This window comes from Gopherus evgoodei, chromosome 1, assembly GCF_007399415.2.
Source record: "Gopherus evgoodei ecotype Sinaloan lineage chromosome 1, rGopEvg1_v1.p, whole genome shotgun sequence".
NCBI lineage: Eukaryota > Metazoa > Chordata > Testudines > Testudinidae > Gopherus > Gopherus evgoodei.
The window spans coordinates 238,272,368-238,291,820 of NC_044322.1; the positions used below are offsets into that span (position 1 = coordinate 238,272,368).

At 42.6% G+C, this 19,453-nt stretch overlaps 1 protein-coding gene across 3 annotated transcripts in view; it reads left to right on the top strand.

Annotated features, from left to right (window-relative positions):
* SULT4A1 (sulfotransferase family 4A member 1) overlaps positions 1-19,238 on the top strand; it is a 35,141-nt gene extending 15,903 nt beyond the window's left edge. The window contains exons 2-8 of one of the 3 annotated variants that reach the window (XR_003997431.1): positions 5,681-5,811; positions 6,199-6,279; positions 6,389-6,515; positions 9,500-9,594; positions 10,179-10,317; positions 15,201-15,331; positions 17,521-17,606. Coding sequence is in view for 2 of the 3 variants with exons in the window: in XM_030539986.1 (XP_030395846.1) it covers positions 5,681-5,811; positions 6,199-6,279; positions 6,389-6,515; positions 9,500-9,594; positions 10,179-10,317; positions 17,521-17,633 (686 nt within the window). In the remaining variant the exon portion in view is untranslated. Of the gene's footprint in view, positions 1-5,680; positions 5,812-6,198; positions 6,280-6,388; positions 6,516-9,499; positions 9,595-10,178; positions 10,318-15,200; positions 15,332-17,520 lie in introns of all 3 variants that reach the window. The other 2 variants (XM_030539986.1, XM_030539992.1) reach the window with 2 other exon arrangements.
* Positions 19,239-19,453: the final 215 nt, after the last annotated feature.

A 19,453-nucleotide genomic window follows, 5' to 3' on the forward strand; every position in this document is an offset into this window, starting at 1 on the left:
ACAGCTAGGGTTTCTTGTACATTTCTGGTCTCTGGTCGGCTGGCCTGACTCTAGGGTAGCCAACTTCCTTATCACACAAAACTGAACACCGCTGCCCTGCCCCGAGGCCCTGCCCCTGCCCCGCCCCTTCTCAGCTCATGCCTCTGGTCACTCTATCCCCCCCTTCCTCCATCACTCGCTCTCCTCACTCATTTTCACTGAGCTGGGGCATGGGGTTGGGATGCTGTGGGGTGAGGACTCCGGCTGGGGGTGCAGGCTCTGGGGTGGGGCCGGGGATGAAAAGTTTGGGATGCAGGAGGGAACTGGGGCAGGGGTGTTGAGGGGGGTGTGGGCAACTGGGAGGGAGTTTGGGTGCAAGGATGGGTATGGGCTCTGGGCTGAAGGTGCAGGCTTTGGGTAGGGCCAGAAAAGAGGGGTTCAGGGTGTGGGAGAGTTCTCTGGGCTGGGGCAGAAGGTTGGCGTGCGGGAGGGGCTAAGGGCTCTGGCAGGGGTGTGGACTCTAGGGTAGGGCCAAGGAGAGGGAGGTTGGGGTACTGGAGAGAGCTCCAGGGTGGGGCAGAGGGTTTGGGTGCGGGGGTGAGTCCTGGCTCTGGGCTGAGGGTGCAGGCTTCCGGTAGGGCCAGAAAAGAGGGATTCAGGGTGCGGGAGAGTTCTCTGGGCTGGGGCAGGGAGTTGGTGTGTGGGGGGGGGTGAGGACTCCGGCTGGGAGTGCAGGCTCTGGGGTGGGTCTGGGGATGAAGAGTTTGGGGTGCACAGGAAAGCTGTGGGGCTGAGAGTTTCAGTGGACGGGAAGGTGTGTGGGCTCTGGGGTGTGGTTGGGGATGAGAGGTTTGAGGTTCAGGAGGGGACTGGGGAAGGGGGGTGGGGTGCAGGGGGGGTGAGGGCTCCCGCTGGGGGTGTGGGCTCTGGGGTGAGGCCGGGGATGCAGGGTTTGGGATGCAGAAGGGGACTGGGGCAGAGGTGTTGAGGGGGGTTGTGGGCAACTGGGAGGGAGTTTGGGTGTGGAAGGGGGCTCTGGGCTGGGGCAGGGGTGTGGGAGAGGGTTCAGAGTGCGAGGTCCCAGCTGTGCTTACCGTGGCTCCCGGGAATCAGCTGCCAAGACCCTGCAGCCCCTAGACACATAGACAGCCAGGGAGGCTCCACGCGTTGCCCTCGCACCTGCAGATGCCGCCCCCGCAGCTCCTATTGGCCACTGTTCCCAGTGAATGGGAGCTGCGGAGCCGGCCCTGGGGCGGGGCAACGCATGAAGACTCCCTGGCCACCCGTGTGTCTAGGGGCAGCAAGGACCTGATGGCTGCTTCTGGGAGCCTGCCTTAGCCCCGGACCCCCACTGTGTCGCTGATCAGACTTTTAACGGCCTGGTCGGTGGTGCTGGCCAGAGCTGCCAGGGTCCCTTTTCAACCGCAACTCTACCTGGGTCAGCTGATTCGAGTGCACAGGGCTCAGGCTGCAGGGCTAAAAATTGCAGTGTAGATGTTCAGGCTTAGGCTGGAGCATGGCTCTGAAACCCTGTGACCTATAGACCAGAACCAGAAGGGAGAATACAGCCCAACTACCCAACTTTAAAACTGTTGTGATTGTGGATTATTTTGTACCTCTTACTGTGCAGTTATGCAGGAGAAGAACATAAGTTCCAATATAATTAGTATGAGCCTCCCAGAAAATCACAGTTCCTGGCTGTGGCATCTTTTACCTTGGAATTTACGTTGACATTAAAGAAAGCTGGTCAGTGGGGACTGTATAAGGAACACAGTGTGCTTCAATACCCCAGATGCTGGCTGACTCTGTTAGCTTTGATTTAATTGGTGTTGAATAAATAAATGCACTGTGAGTCCATCCTGGCATATGATCTTGCAGCTGAGAGGGCTGACAGTCTTCTGGGATGTAATGCTGGTTTTCAGTCAGCTGCTGGATGGGGGAAGGATGGATGGAGTGAGTACATATGTCTGGTGCATCTAGTGTCTCATTCCCAAAGTTAAGAGCCTACTCCCCTCTGGCACTGAGTATTTACATTCTGTGCAACATCATGAATGAAACACAAAAAAATGTTACAGGGAAGCATTTTGCCTAGAAAATGTTGTGTAACCCAAAAGATGCACCAGGTCCATCCAGTTGCACCTAAGTAAAGCTCTGTTGTGCGTGCACCTTAGCTTTGCAACTAACTGCCTCTTTCCTTCAGTTGCACCGAAGGAAGGATATGAGTAATACTCAAGTTGCCCTAAGTTGTGGCAGGGGATGGCCCTGCATGCAGCAGGGGGCCCAGGACTACGTAGTGCAAAGGTGAGCTTTGTATCATCTTTGCAATTGTTTTCCCCCCTCCAGCTCATTTCCTCCTCCCTAAATAAATCTCATTGGGTGCTCCTTGCCCAGCCAAAGATATGGCCCCTCTATCAAAAGAGCCAGCTGAGTTTTCCTGTAGACTGGAATTGTCAAAGGAAATTGAAATTCAATGGGACCTGTGCACCTAATTCCCTTAGTCTCCTTTGAAAATCCCAGCCTCCACTGTTACTTTCTGGAACTCCAGCAGATTATTACTCTAACTCCTCCTAGATCAGATGATTCTCCTCATACATCTGCACACACAGCTAATTAAACCATGAATTCTACACTAAAAGTACATTAAAACCTCAGAGTTACAAACTGACCAGTCAACCACACTCCTCATTGAACTGGAAGGACACCATCAGGCAGCAGCAGAGACAAAAAAGAAAAAAATGAGGAAATACAGTACAGTACTGTGTTAAACGTATACCAAAATAATAAAGGGAAAGCAGCATTTTTCTTCTGCATAGTAAAGTTTCAAAGCTGTATTAATTCAGTGTTCAGTTGTAAACTTTTGAAAGAACAACCATAATGTTTTTTTCAGAGTTACAAACATTTCAAAGTTAGAAACAGCCTCCATTCCCAAAGTGTTCCTAACTCTGAGGTTCTATTGTATTTAAAGGTGCGCTGTCAACTTTGTTTAAATTCAGCATTTTAGGTTTTGTTTAAAAATAAATTATAAAAATGTAAGGATGTTTTTGTTTTTAAATAAATATTTGTATTGCGGTAATTGCCCTTAATATTTTTTTTAACTCCACAAACAACCACACCAAACACAGAATAAAGCATGTATAAGTGTATCCATGCATGAGAGTGTTGCGTGTGAGGAGAAATAGTGCTGGATTAGGGCTAAGGGAGAGGAAGACCCCAGCAAGTTTTCCCTTAAATAAAAGGGACCTAATTCTCATTAATACTGAGGCCCTGAAAGCCCAGAGCAGTGTAAATGAGTCTTAGTGTGAATGAGAGTTAGGCCCAGCACCTAGAAAAGTAAGATGAAAAACAGCAGAATGTTTGTGACTGGAAGGAAGTATGGTTCAATGTCCTGAATGTACGCCTGGGGGGACTTCTGAGTTCTATGCTTAGCTGGAGGCAAACTACTTGACCTTTCTGTCTCTATTTTTTCATCTGTAAGACAGGAATAGGTATGTCACGAGGACAGATGGTGTGTGAAGGGTGGTGTGAAGTTGTATAGCACTGAAGAAATGCTGATTATTATTATTGAAATTCACCAATTTCAACTGATCTTCTAAGAAAAGGACATTTGATCCACCCTCTTACTTTTATGAGTTAGTTTGAGCACTGTTGAATGTCTGGACTGCACACAATCACCAGACTTCCCTCCCTGTGATATCCAGAATAATCTCTCTAAACATCTTGCTACTTCTCATACATTTCTTGCAGAAGTCTAGTAGACAATTTGAGGACATGTGAATTGCTAAGAGCATATTTTCTCGTATGTGGGGGGAAAACCCACATATAATATATGGGGCAGAAAACACTGATTTTTTAAAACTCCGATTTCCCTTTTCTTTGTTCTATGGGAGAGTGTGGCTTGCTGCCCCCCCCCCCCCCAAATCAGGAACAGGCAGGAAACATAACCTCCTACACCATTGGATGGTCCAAGATCAATATAGAACTTGAGAGTGCCATGGTGGCTGAGTGGCTTGCTGGTCATCTTCTCCCCTAGCAGCCTGGCTCCTTCAGAAGTGGCTATACAACAGCAGCCACAGAGGATAGCATATGAGAGTTATCTGTCCTTAGTTATCTGATTGGTTAACCACAAGGTCAGCAGGGAGCATGCTGCAGAGTTCAAGTTTCCATCCGTCCCTGCCACTAACCCCACCAATCCAAATTCATATGAGTGCTATGAATGTGACTTCTTGTTTGTATGGAGAGCAGATGAGCTGGAGACGCTAGTTGTTTACAAAGCTCTACGGCTAATGTTGATCCCAGAACAGGTATACATTTTCTTCTTATGGACTGAGGCTGCTGGAACAGCATCTTTCTTTGCAAGTGGAATTTAGAAAGCAGAAATAAATTATAGAGGATCAAGATGTCTTGTGTCATAAACGTTTAATAAGGAAAAGTGTAGTGCTCAGGGAGTAACAAGGGCTAATGCTGAAGTGCCATATGTATGTTAACTTTAATGTATAAAAATACCTGCTGTGCTTTAGAATGCAGAGTGGAGTGAAGAGTTTGAAGGGACAATGTAAATGGAGCACACGACTGGTCACTGACATAGGTGTTCATAATATAAAGGAGCTTCTTCCAAGTCATTATAATTACCCTGAACTCAGCTGGCAGGTAGACAGGTGAAATGGCTCTCTCATCAGTCATAACATTCACAGGACTCATTCTGGAAAGCAACTCCCAGAAATGTGCTTCCCAGGCTATGATTTCATACCATCTGCATTCATGCATTTACTGAACAACCTCTTAAAGTGCAGCAGTGATGGGGTTGAGTTTTTTTCCACCTAATTTGGGATTAAGAAATCCTAATTGAGAATTCACTAAATTTCCTGCTATGCTGGAAATGACAGTTTCCTTCCATTTGATAGAACATTGCAGTGACTGCCGATCAGAAGATAAGGTTTAAGGGCCTCCAGTTTTCCATATTTTCAGTCACCATTGCAGAGAAGATGCTCTTTCACGTTAGAACTGAAAGAGGAGGGGCCAATGCTTTCAACCTTTGTCTAGATTAGAGTTTTTGTCCTATTGTACTCAAATTAATTGACTAGGATGAAACATCACCAGCAGCAAACCTTTGTGTCCAGGAACAAGTTGTTCCTGTATAGTTAGTGAGTTAACTGACAATCAATAAATTCTCAAGTTACAACAAGATCAAAAACTCTACTCTACATAAAATCTCAGTGTGCATACAAAGCAGTAGTGTTGCTTAATATTTAGAGCTGAAAAGGGTGTCTATTATCCTGAGGTCTGTTCCCATTACTGCTGCTCATGTGTGACCCTGGACAACCTCTGTGTACCTCAATTCTTCATTTCTTAAATGGATATGATAATATTTACCTACCTCACATTTATGCTGTGAATTTTGACTAATGTGGGTAAAATGCTATGAGATTAAAGATGCTGGGAACACTATTTATATTTAAATTACTCACTGAAATAACTTGGACATTTTACAGGGAAGAAGATCTTATGTTAAAAACACAGCCGGAGGGATAGATCCAATATCATTAGCACTTAGCTTAGCTCTAGATCCTGTATTAGTTTTCAGAAAACTTTTAAGGACAGTTATTATTATTTGTATGTGTAGGTCTTTGCTTTCAGATGTTTCTGTTTAAATAAGGATTATAATACAATCTCTTTTCTGTTGTTGTTTGATTTATCTTTGGAGGCACAGGCTTGCTACAGGAAGTGGTATATCTAGTGAGTCAGGGAGCTGACCCTGATGAGATTGGATTAATGAATATAGATGAACAGCTTCCAGTCCTAGAGTATCCTCAGCCTGGTCTGGACATCATTAAGGTACAGTTGACTTCACTGAAAGTCTTTCAGCACTTTTTTTTATCCCCATATTTATTACCATTCCCTTCCATCCCAAATTTTTGTCCTTTTTGTCACTTGACCTGCTCAATTTGTTTTAATGAGTAAATGTTTCAGAATTTTATTGGTTTCATATTTTAAAAAATATGCTATTGTAATGTTTTATTGTACTTATGTTTTTAAATATGTTATGGAGGGGATGGTATGATGGGACTGTCTAAAATAACATGGTGCCAATCTCATTAGTTTTAGCAGTGGGTTTGTGATGTAAAGCGGTATAGTAAGGACTTTTACATTTGACAATTTAAGAAGAAATGCCAGCCAACTTATCTGCAATGAGAAATATTTTCTCCTTCCATTTTCTTTTAGGAGCTCACATCTCCTCGCCTCATAAAAAGCCACCTACCATATCGATTTTTGCCTTCAGACCTCCATAACGGCGATTCCAAGGTAAAAATGAATTGGTATTTGATTAGCTGTACCACCCGCTGGTGCTTACACGGTTTGTGAAGTGAAGGAAATATATTTTTAATAACATGGATTGTTTTCACTTTCCTAGGTAATATACATGGCTCGCAACCCCAAAGACTTGGTAGTGTCCTATTACCAGTTTCACCGCTCCCTAAGAACCATGAGCTACAGAGGAACATTTCAAGAATTCTGTCGAAGATTTATGAATGACAAGTGTAAGGAACTTTTCTCTGTGCATGATGCAATCAGTTATCGATTTATTTTTACCTCTGCATTCCATATATTATTATAATACAGGTATATAATTATTTTCTGGCAATATTTTAGTTGCTTCATGGGCACTACCAACTGATTTTTAATGGATGGATTCAGACTGTAAAATTTCTCCATGTAGATGCAAACTATGATCATGTCATCTAAACAATTGCACACCCTGCAGTATTGGGCACTGTGGATTCAGTCCTGCAGCAGCTTACTCAGGCAAGACTCCCATTGAAGTCAATCAGGGCCTAATCCTGCAGTGTGCCAGGTGTCTTGTGGGAATTACCAAGCATGCTCAGCTCCTGTTGATTTCAGTGGACTTTGATAGCACTCATCACCTGTTGGTAGTCACCCTGCTCCTCACAGGATTGGACCAAGCGAAGAGTGAAAGGTTTTGTCATAGTCAAGAAGAAGGGACCAGGCACTATGTGGAAATACCCTTTGGCCTATCTGCAGCGAAGCACACCGTAGCTACATTGTGGTATTGTAAAATGAAGGGTATTAAGTATCATAAAATTAAGGGTATTATGGAGGTTTTATGCCGTCTGCTGAAATATCTGGTTCTGGCCACTGTAGGAAACAAGACACCCTCAGTTTTTTTCCCTGGGGGTTGGAATGAAAGGAGATGAAAACCTGCTCCTTTGGCCAAAGTTTTGCTGGAGGAAGAGGACTGAGCCAACATGACACCCTCCATGCCTCTCGTGTACTGGCCCTGTAGAAACCCCTCCACATAGCTTCTCTTCATGGTGGCTCTTTAGTTTCAGGACATGAGGGAGAAGTCAGAGAACAGCCGCATTCTGTAGCATCATCCCCTGAAGATCTGAGAGGCTTTACTCATATAAGATAATGATAGCCTGTCATCACTGTCTTAAAAGGCTGCTGCTCTGCACCATCAAATCCACCCGGCTTGTGTGACATTTTTTGCTTCATCAATTTGTAGCTCTAATGCAGGGGTCAGCAACCTTTCAGAAGTGATGTGCTGAGTCTTCATTTATTCATTCTAATTTAAGGTTTCGCGTGCCAGTAATACATTTTAACGTTTTTAGAAGGTCTCTTTCTATAAGTCTATAATATATAACTAAGCTATTGTTGTATGTAAAGTAAATAAGGTTTTAAAAATGTTTAAGAAGCTTCATTTAAAATTAAATTAAAATGCAGAGTCCCCCGGACCGGTGGCCAGGACCTGGGCAGTGTGAGTGCCACTGAAAATCAGCTTGCGTGCTGCCTTCGGCACGCATGCCATAGGTTGCCTACCCCTGCTCTAATGTAAACACATATTTAGAAGTGTGTGAAGTAGTCATAACTGAAAATGGGTGTGTTTTACTGAAAAATGACCTATGTTTTGTGAATTTTCACATGAAAACAGGTCCCTTTGTGAAGTAAAAATGACCCCATTACCAAATTAAAATGGGCCTTTTCCAAACGCAAGGTGGCTTCAAAATGTGAAGTTCAGAAGTGGAATATTTTTTCATTTTGTATAGCTACTTTGTTGAATTTCATGGAAAAACATAATTTGAAAAGCAAATTGCCCATAATCAAAGACAAAATGTTTTGTGTAAAATGTGGGAAAAGGTTCACCTGTTTTTCACAGATCCCACTTCTTGATGATTTGAAGTACTCATTAGAAATTATGATAGATGACAAACTGATAAATGAACAAATTTTCAGAATGTATTTTTGCCTGGATTATGTACCCAAATATATTTTCCTCTGATAATATTAGCAGCAAGACATTTTTTTCTTAGATAGTAGGGACTAGTCTGATCTTTATAACATTGGTGTAAAATGACTGAAGTCAATGGATGTATTCTGGATTTACATCAGTGTAAGTGAAATAAAGTTCTGGCCCTAAGTAGTGATATTCTTTTTTATGAGCAGACATACTCCTAGACAATTGAAAAGCAACAGGAACAAGACAATAAATTTAGATTTGGGGGCACTGGGGAAGGGACAGATTTATGTAGAGTTTCCTGGTTATAGATTTGTATTTTTGATTTTCACCCTTGTTTCCAGAACAACATTTGGATGTATAGGGCCATTTCCTCAATACTTTCTTAAGTAAGAAAGAAAATGTTGACCTGCCTTAGAAATTGCATTGCACATAGGAATGCAGTGAGGAGGAATCTTTTATCAAATATGGATAATGGTTTCTTAGACCATCTACACTTTTCTCCCTCGAAGCTATATCCACTTTCTGCTGAGTGTAGCCAAGTGAAAGGGAAGTGGAATGTAGGGTGACATGTAAATTGCAGGAATGTCCTCTCCTTCCCATTCAGTAATATGCATAGTAACTGGGAATCTACATGCACATTTTGTCTGCTGGCTCCCTTTCAGCTTACGAGCAATGCATCCATATTATTGAGCTCAAAAGGGTTCTCACCTTGCAACATGGTGGCCTTTTGCACTGAATGCGTAGCCATAACAACATGCCTTTAGGGCAGTGGTTCTCAAAGCCGGTCCTTTTTTTGTTCAGGGAAAGACCCTGGCGGGCCAGGCTGGTTTGTTTACCTGCCACGTCCACAGGTTCGGCCGATCGCGGCTCCCACTGGCCACAGTTCGCTGTTCCAGGCCAATGGGGGCAGCGGGAAGCGGCACAGGCCGAGGGATGTGCTGGCTGCCTTTCCTGCAGCCCCCATTGGCCTGGAGCGGGGATTTCCCTGAACAAGCTGTGGACTGGCTTTGAGAACCGCTGCCTTAGGGCAAATCAGCTCTCTGTGAAGGTGTTAAGATCTCATCAACACTGATGGAGCCTATACTCTATTTCAATGATGTTCCTTATTAGGAATAGAAACAGTGCAGACACAAACAAAATTCCCTTGGAAGTATAAAGTGCTTCTGTCATTCAAATGTACTTATTTTCCTCAGTTTCTGTTCAAGAGAGACTCATAACAATATTGATTATATTCCTTGTCACTTATAATGTTCTCTGTTTCTGCAGTAGGATATGGGTCATGGTTTGAGCATGTACAAGAATTCTGGGAACATCACATGGACTCCAATGTACTTTTCCTCAAGTATGAAGATATGCACAAGGTAAACCAGATATAAAGAATTTTCTATTGCCTGATATTGATCGTGACTCAGATTCATCAAATTAGGAGTCTAACGTCAGATTCCTGAGTCCATACTTGAACTCCCAAATGTGTGGCCTAATTTTTCAAAGTATTAATCACCAGCAGCATCCACTGACTTACATGTAAGCTGTGAAGTTGCTCAGCACTTTTTGAAAATTAGATAATTTATTTAAGAGCCTTAATAAAGTTTTACGGCCAGATCCACAAAGCTACTTAGGCGCTTAAATACCAGATGTAGATACCTAAGTCACGGGTTTAGGCACCAAAATCTCAGTTTTGGCTACTTTTTCATTCACAAAACTCACACTAGGCCCTGCAGGCACTTAAGGTTTCCTAGGCATCTATGTTTCTGCTCCTGGCATTTGCTGGTTTTCCAGCATTTTAGTTTGGGAGATTCAACTTTCACACTCAGGAAGGGCACAAGCAACACATGATGCTATTTTGCGGTTGCAACCTTAACTCCACTTCAGCATATTTTTTGCATTTGTATATTTAATCCTGAAGTCTATTAACTTTTATTTATTTTAAAATATTTTCTTATAGGACCTTGCAACAATGGTTGAGCAGCTGGTGAGATTCTTGGGAGTTTCTTATGACAAAGCACAGCTGGAATCCATGGTAGAACATTGCCATCAACTCATTGATCAGTGCTGTAATGCGGAAGCCCTTCCAGTTGGCAGGGGTATGTGTCATATACACAGTAACTTCTTCAGGTGGATGTCACAAAAGGATAAGTGATGGATTGATAAAGTACAGGATGTGTTGGCAAATTATTGTCTTAAATTCAGTCTACAGTAAAATGTTATTGAAACAATGTAGGGGAAATTATCATTAGTCTGATAGGAACTTTGACCGTTCAGTATTGGGACAAAGGAGTGAACGTGATTTAAAAGAAAATACAAGCATCCAGGATAAACATTGCATATTTACAAATATTTTAAAGGTATTGGGCCAACTTCAGCATTGATGCAAGTGGGTGCAACAGCACTGACTTTAAAGGTGTTGTCTCTGCTTATATAAGTGATAAATTTGGCCCTAAAAGAGGCATTTGATTGAGAGAACAACAACAAAAACAACCTGGTTGTAAGGAGGTGGTGAACATCTATCATCAGCAAAGATAACCACTACATTTTAAGGCCAGAAGGGAACGTTAGATTAGATCATCTAGTCTGACCTCTGGTATAACACAGGCCATAGAATTTCACCCAGTTACTGCTGCATTGAGCCCAATAACTAGTGTTTGAGTAAAGCATCTCTTCCGGAATGGCATGATATCTTGATTTGAAGATGACAAGAGATGGAGAATCTATCATTTTCCTTGGTAGTTTGTTCCAATAGTTAATCACCCTCACTGTAAAAAATGTGTGCCTTATTTCTGATTTGAATTTGTCAGGCTTCAGCTTCCAACCATTGGTTCTTGCTATACCTTTATCTGCTAGATCAGTGGTCACCAACCGGTTGATCACGATCGACTGGTCGATCCTAGAGGATCTCCAAGTCGATTGCGATCTCTAGTGGCACAGTATGGCTGCTGCTAAGGCAGACTCCCTGCCTACCCCAGCTTCACACTGCTCCTGGAAGCGGCCAGTGCAGTCCCGCGGCCCCCGGGGGGCAGGGATCTCCCTCTGTGCACTGGTCCTGCCTGCAAGCACCACCCCCTACAGCTCCCATTAGCTGGGAGAGCTGTGGGGGCAGTGCTTGCAGAGAGGGGCAGCGCACAGAGCAACATGCCCCCTCAGGGGCTGCAGGGGTGTGTTGGCCCCTTCTGGGAGTAGTGTGGGGCTGGGGTAGGCAGGGAGCACCCCAGCCCTGAGCCCCCTCCCAAAGCCAGCACCCCATAGCCCTTCCTGCACCACAAACCCTCCTGCATCCCAAGTCCGAGCCCTGACCCACTCCCAGAGCCAGCACACTGTATCCCCTCCTGCATGCCAACACTCTGTCCCAGCCTGGAGCACCCTCCTGCACCCTAACTCCCTCCTAGAACTTGCACCCCTCACCCCCTCCTGCACCCCAATCCCCTGCCCCAGGCTCAGCCCAGAGCCCCTTCCACACTGCTAACCCCTAAGCCCCAGCCCAGACCCCGCACCCCCTCCCGAACGCCGACCCCTTACCACATCCCAATGAAAGTGAGTGAGGGTGGGAGAGAGTGAATGACAGAGAGATGGGGGGATGGAGTGAGCAGGATGGGGCTTTGGGGTAGGGGTGGGACCTCGGGGAAGGGGCGGGGTAGATCCTCGGTTTCCCTTAGATTCAAAAAGTGATCTTGAGCATAAAAAGATTGGAAACCACTGTGCTAGATTAAGCGGCTCTTTAGTATCTGGTATTTTCTCCCCATGTTACCTTTCAGTCTTCTTTTTGTGAAGCTAAAGAGATTGAGTTCTTTAAATCTCTGTAAGTATTTTCTCCAGCCCTAAAACCACTTTTGTAGCTTTTTCTTCACCCTTCACAATCTTTCAACATCCTTTTAAAAACATGGACACCAGAACTGTACACAGTATCCCAATATTGGTCTCACCTTCTTACTCCTACTCATCACTCCCCTGTTTATACATCCAAGGATAACATTAGCCCTTTTTGTCACAACATCACACTGGGAACTCACACTGTTTATCCATTATGACTCCTAAATACTTTTCAGAGTCGCTGCTTCCCAGGATACCGATCTCCATTCTGTAGGTACAGCCTGCATTCCTTGTTCCTGGATGTGTGATCTTGCATTTTGTTTGAATGTGCCCAGGTTACCAAGTGATACAGATTACTCTGTACGATTACCTGTCCTCATCATTATTTACCACTCTGCCAATCTTTGTATCAGCCACAATGTTTATAAGCAGTGATTTTATTTTTACTTCCCAATCATTGATAAAAATATGGAACAGCATTGAGCTTAGTATGATCCCTGCAGAACCTCACTAAAAGCATCTCTGTTAATAATGGTTTGTCATTGACAATTATTTTTTGAGATCTATCAGTTAGCCTGTTCTTAGTCCATTTATTGTATGCTCTACTGATAGTGTATAGTGCTAATTTTTTTAATCAGAATGTTGTGTCATACTAAGTCAAATGCTTTGCAAAAGTGTAAGTATATTACATCTACATAGTTACCTTCCTCAACCAAACATGTAGTGTCATCATAGAATGAAAACAGGCTTGTTTGACAGGATCTGTTTTCCATAAAATCCCTGCTGACTGGCATTAATTCCCCTCCTTTAGTGCTGTATTGATTGAATCCTGTATCAGCTTTTGTTATGACTTTGCTCAGGACTGACATCAGGCTAACTACAATCACCTGGATCATCCCACTGGCCTTTTTTGAATATTGGCATGACAGTAGCACATGATCAGTCTTCATAAGGCAGCTCCTTATTTTCATCTGAAAAATCTGTTACTCTGCAAACCTCGCATGGAAAGACCCTGTATACAGTAGAGAGGCAGTGCAGTTATTCGAGTAGCAGACTGGGAATCTGTGATGTTGTGAGATCCATTCCCTGCTTTGTATTTGACTTGCTCAGTGATCTGCAGCCTTTGTGTGCCTCCATCCACCTATCTGAAAACAGGTATAATAATAATTCTCACTACCTCATAGACTGTGTGTTCGCAGGCGAAAAAGGGGGATTCTTAGCTCAAGTTAACTAATGAGGTAAAATCCTAGTGAAAACAAAGCAGTTTGTAGTTTTCGCATGAGTTAGCAGGTCGAGATAAAGGACTCCTCCCCCTACCCCTCCCCTCAGTTTCTGTCTTTGTCAGCGATACAGCTCACTGTAAAAAATACACAGGGCTAGATCCACAAAAAAGACTTTGGCTCAGTATTGCAGTGCCTTACTTTAATCGCTCTGCCACCTAATGTAATCCTCAGCCCTGATATAGGCACCCAGGCTCCCTATACAGTGCATGTTGACTATTAGATGCCGAAGAACAGGAGTCACAAAAGTCAGCACTCTATGAGGAGCCACCTAAGCTAGCCAATAGGAAATGGCAAAAGAAAGGTGTGGTCTAAACCCTGCCCTTCAAAGGGAGTTAGGCGCCTAACTCCCGCTTGGGATTTACAGCATGACCTCTCTCCTGGAGGGAAAACACAGCGGAGATACCATCAATTCCTCTCCAGTCCATGTACTGCCTTTCAGTACAATAGGATAGTTAAGTTAGAATTTGGCCTGGCCGTTCAGTTTCCCCAGGGTAGGGGGAGAGAGAGACAAAGGCAGCGGTGCCTTCCTTTTAATCCCCATCTATGGCTCAACTGCTCAGCAGGGGCAAAGGATGAGGCCATGGCATTGGCGCTGCTGCTTCCTCACTCCCTGATTGGCTCTTATGGAGAGTGATTTTGCTGGTCTTTTGAATGGCAGTCGTGAGGAAAGAGAGACTAGCTGTGGTAAGAACATCACAAGCTGCCACTCCTCAATTGGAGGTAACGGTAGCTTATCTGTAAACCAGCCTGTCTGGATGGCATCCAGAACAGGTGCAGGGTGATGGTCTGTCTTTTGTGTTCCTACCCTGTTGCTGTTACTATTTTCTGTTGTTTTACATAACAGCCTAGAAGCCCAGTCAGGGATTAGTAGCTGTTTGTGCTAGGCACTGTACATAAGCTCTTATTTTGTGGTAGAGGAGGGAGCTACAGTAGTCAACTAAGAACCTGGTCATTTTATTTGCTGTCTGCTTTTTATTGAAATTCCTTATTTTCAATTAATTTTGATTGCTGTTATTGGTTTTTGCAATGTTTTGTTCCTTCAAAATGCAACTTCATTAATAGCAGTTTTGTCCTCTGTTCATTTATGTGATCTAGTACGGTAGCAATAATACCACGTGCTTCTGGGGGAATTCTGCACCAAAAAATAAAAAATCTGTGCACAATATTCTGAAATTCTGCAAATTTTATTTGTCAAAATAACACTACATAATCATGCCAGTTTCTATTATTTTGGTAATTTATTTCAAAATACCTGCCAGCAAGTATGTCTGTAACAAAAATTCCTCCAGGAATAGAGTTGAAGAAACCCCTATGATAACCCAGTACCTATTTCTCTGTGCCCCCTTCCCAGCCCAGCCCAACCCCTCCCCCCTAGAGCCCAGCCAGTATACCTGATCCTCTAACCCCAAGAGCCCAGCCACAGGGTTCTGCAGCCTAGATAACTGCACCCACTCCCCGCCAGAGCCCAGATACCTGCACTTCCTCCCCCCCTAAGCCCAGCCATGGGGCCCCCCCTTGCCCAGGGGCCTGCACCCCCTCCAGCCCAGAGCCCAGCCATGGGGCCTCCCCAGCCCAGACACCCACCCTCCAACCCCTCAGAGCCCAGGGATCTAGAGGGAGAAACAGCCTGATTCTTGGTCTCAGGCTTGTGTGGCGTTTCCTGCACACTGCTGTCTCCTTCCCCCAAGGCATGCTGGGAACTGCAGCTGCCATGAACCCTCTAGGACCCACCTACCCCCCGCCCAAATTGTGCAATGTCTCAGAATTCCCCCAGGAGTAACCACAGTTTACTGTAATTTGTTCCAAATATTTTAAATTTATCAACTACGTTTACCTTATTATTTTGCTTTATTTTGGTTCTTTAATTTTTTTTCTTTTAGCACATTGATCTTTACTCTGAAGAAAACCCTGAGCTGCTGTGAAAGCAGAGCATTTTGATTAGCTATATTACTTATATTTGCTTCATATCACATCATAAATTACACAGTGCATGATTCAAATGATAAACCAGGTGGGTAACTTTTTGACAAGCTATCAGTCTATATGGTTGAGAAATAGATGCTAGTAAAATACACTATAGTACGTTCCAATTATAAAACTTGTAATTTGTACCTAAGGTATCATTAGAGGGATTCAGGAATAACAAGGTTCTTCAATTTTATTTTTGAGACAAAGGAAGAATCCTTTTTTATTACCTAAAGGATAATGTATGATTTTATGTTGCACAGTGTAGTGTATTTGTTCCATAAGTGTTGCTAGAACACAACTGAAATCAATGCCTGACTTTTATGACTGCAAGAACGTTTTTATTAATAGTACTCACTGCCCTGTTTGACACAGGAAAGCCAGGACCAGCATTTATTTGTCAAAACTGTCAGATTAAGCATTTTCAGTCAATTTCAAAGCCTTGATCTTTGAGGATTAAAAAAAAAACCCTCTAGTAGTGAATTATATCTTCAGGGGTACTAGGAAAATTATTATTTTGCAAAATGACACTTGTTATGTGTAATAACTAACTTCAAGTCACTGTGCAGTTGATGGGACACTCATTGCAAACTTTTTGACAGTGCTCACAGATAATTATGTTCTTGGACCCAATTATGTACCTATCATATTTGAGCAACTTTCATTACATTAACCAGGAGGTTCTCAGATGCATCATCAGGTCTCCCGTGTGTAATTTGTGGTCTTGTTAATATGATTAAGTTCTGTGGTAGCATGGTCCTGACTCTCCTCCATGTTACAGCATTGTAACGCCCTTGATTTGAACAGAGCTAATCTTCACTTAAACTTCTGTAAGTGAGAGGAGAATTAATCTAAGGCCCAACGCAGTGGATTCATTATATAGTATGAGCCCGATTCAACACTGTGTGACACTGTGCATCTGACGAAGTGGGTATTCACCCACAAAAGCTTATGCTCCAATACTTCTGTTAGTCTATAAGGTGCCACAGAACTTTTTGTTGCTTTTACAGATCCAGACTAACAGGGTTACCCCTCTGATACTGTGTTACTCCAGTTGATTTTGCCTGAGTTAAAGTGGCATAAAACCAGAATGACACAGTGGTGAATGAGGCCCAGAGTGTTTTACTGTCAACTTTGATGTTGTTTTCACGTCATTTTATTAGTTGGTTTCAGTAGGAAAGTAAAAATATTTTATACAAGGAGCCAAATTTTCAAACATGGATGGCTAAATTGTATTCACAGAAAATGTGCATACACCCATTATGCATGCACAATTCACATTTATATGCACAAACTGAATACCTGAATGCACATTTTTGTAGGCATAATTTAGGTATTCACTTATCTTTGAGAAATTGCCTCATTATATTTGTACAATCATAAACACCTTTTATACATCTACTGAACATAAAATAAAGGCATTTAATGATCTTTAGTGTTATTTTATTCTCTTCTGGGTGTGTCCTTCCACCAATGCATGATGCAGTTTCAGCAACCATGTAAATACATCCCTGATTCAAAAGGGGATAATTAAACCACCATCGTCTGCAGTGAGATCTGAAATCCACAATTAAGTTACAGTAGAACCTCTATTTTATGAACACCAATCTTATGAACTACCAGTTATAAGAACCATTTTTCCTGACACGGAAAAAAAATCACATAATAAAAGTGGCATTGATGAAGAACAGTGAACATCCTTTCACATTTCACTGTCATCAGTGCATTGGAATCCCTTTGTAGTGGTTAAACTTTAAAGAACAAAAAGAAAGCAAGGCCGCGAACATTACTGCAATGTGTGCACCGGACCTACTGGAATTTTGAGATGTTCAGTTATGAACTCTTCAATCTCCAATTAGTTCATAATATTGGGGTTCTAATGTAATAATAGTCAAAACAAATGTGGTACCTATTACTGTTATTTAAAGATATAGGGCCAAATCTTTCAAGGGGATGAATGCTTCCGAGATGAAATTCACCCCTGTGCAGATGGCCAACACAGGGAATGTGTCACCTATTTTGAGGGCTTCAAAGGGATCTGTTGGGGTGTATGAATGAATCACATCTCCTGCAGCGGCTAAGCACCCCAAGTCTCATTGAAGTAAAAGTGAGTAGAGGTTGATCTGCAGTTGACAGGAGATGCCTGGTTCCCCATGTGATCAGACATATAATTTTAGAAAAGCCAGTGTTCTGTCACGTCACCAGTCTGACTTGTGCTCTTTCTCTGTATTTCAGGACGAGTTGGGCTATGGAAAGACATCTTCACTGTGTCAATGAATGAGAAGTTTGATTTAGTTTATAGACAGAAGATGGGAAAGTGTGACCTCACATTTGACTTTTATTTATAAAGAAACACGCATGCATACAATATCCAAATATTAGCTTGAAGTGCTTTATGCGTTCATTTATTACCCGCTGGACAAACTACTGTAGCTATTATGTGTAACATGACTGAAAAACAAATAAAATCTAAGTAAACCATAGGAAACACTATTATTCTTGATCCTAAACAGCTGTTTATCCTTCAGCATTTTAATCTTTTGTCAACTTGCAAGAATTTCATAGATAGTACAAGAATACTCAGCTGTTATGGAATGTATTATATAAGTATAAGGTATGTATCATATATGCAACTAGAATGTACACTTTTTCAGCCCCACATTGATTATTTAATATATTTTATAGAAGCTTTTCACTGGAAACCTAAATCAAATTCAGTAAACCAAATAAAAAATTATTTCAGAAGGAAATTAGTAATAGGCCAAACCAAACTGTATGCTAGAATGATCTCAGGGGTTAGCTGTCACATTTATTTTTATAGTTGGAATGTCAAGGACAAAACAGTCCTACCCCAAATTAAAAGGATAAAGATGGGGGTTTCCTTTAATTTCCGCACTTCCATTATTTGTAGGATTTCTGAGTGGATACCATTTGCTGGCACACTTTGCAAGCCAAACATAATTGAGGTTGTCACTCCGCGCACACATGCTCTTACGTCTGATAAGAGGTGGCTATATTCAGAGTGAATGAAATTCATCCCTGTGAAGAGGACAGGCCATCACAAGGGCCTGTTCAGCACTTAAGTCTCACTCAAGCCTTCAGCATAGAGTGTAAGTGAGTTGTAAGTGGTGCATGGGGCTTGTGCTGGGCCTATGGTTAGAAGTCAATTTCTCCCAGGGTTTCTGTGATACGTGCTGGTCTTCTACACAGGTCTGAGTTTCACCCATTGAGAATGATCCTCTTAGGTAACGAGAGCGTTCTGCTGGATTCTGAGCACCCTCAAGTTCCATTGAAATCATGGGAGTTGAGGGAACTTAGTATTTTTAGCACTTTTAGACTCATTCAGACATAATTTGAAGATGGATGTACATGTTGGTACAAATACATAAATGAACTAGCAGGTCTTGAAGAAGAGATTTTAAGGATACTCCAGCACATGGGAGTATTAAGCAAGCGATGGTATTTATGCAGAATACAGTTGCAGCAATTGACTGTCAGCCATTAATTTATAAGCAGGATTTGAGTTTATTTTTTCTGTGTCTTTTTATTTCCCTGTGGGTAGTTACATACTTCACCTGGCACAGGCTACCATAACAATGAGATTCTACAGAATTATTTGATCCTTCAGTTAAAAATCTATATTTTTAGGTTCTCAGCTGTAGGAGGCCCATTTTGCTAGCCCTATAGTATATCTCACCAAAAGCTGTGAGGAAGGACTAGCAGATTTTAGTATTTTGCTTCTGTTGGAAAATAACCTGTCAATGCAGCAATTGGCAAGTGGTGTGGCATGATGTGGCTTGACAGCACCTTTCCTTGTATATTTGTGAGTGAAACTGCTTTCAGTGAAATTTTATTTCTATTTTTATATTTTTAGTACTGTATGACTATTAAGCACTACACATTATTATACTTCTGTGCTTGCTTGCCTGTTTAATAAAGACATGTTCCATGCAGGGAGGTTTGGTCATTTGTTTCATTAACATACGCAGACTGAAAAGTGTCTCCTTTTTTAGTTCATTTTGTCCTTGTCAAGTATCAAAAGATCAGATGCACACACAAAATAGCTCCTGCTTGTTATAGTTTTGCCTCCAGAACTGGGAACAAGGTGAGTCACTCATGACTACACCTACTCTTGCCCACACCACAACCCTTTCTCCCCTTATTGGTT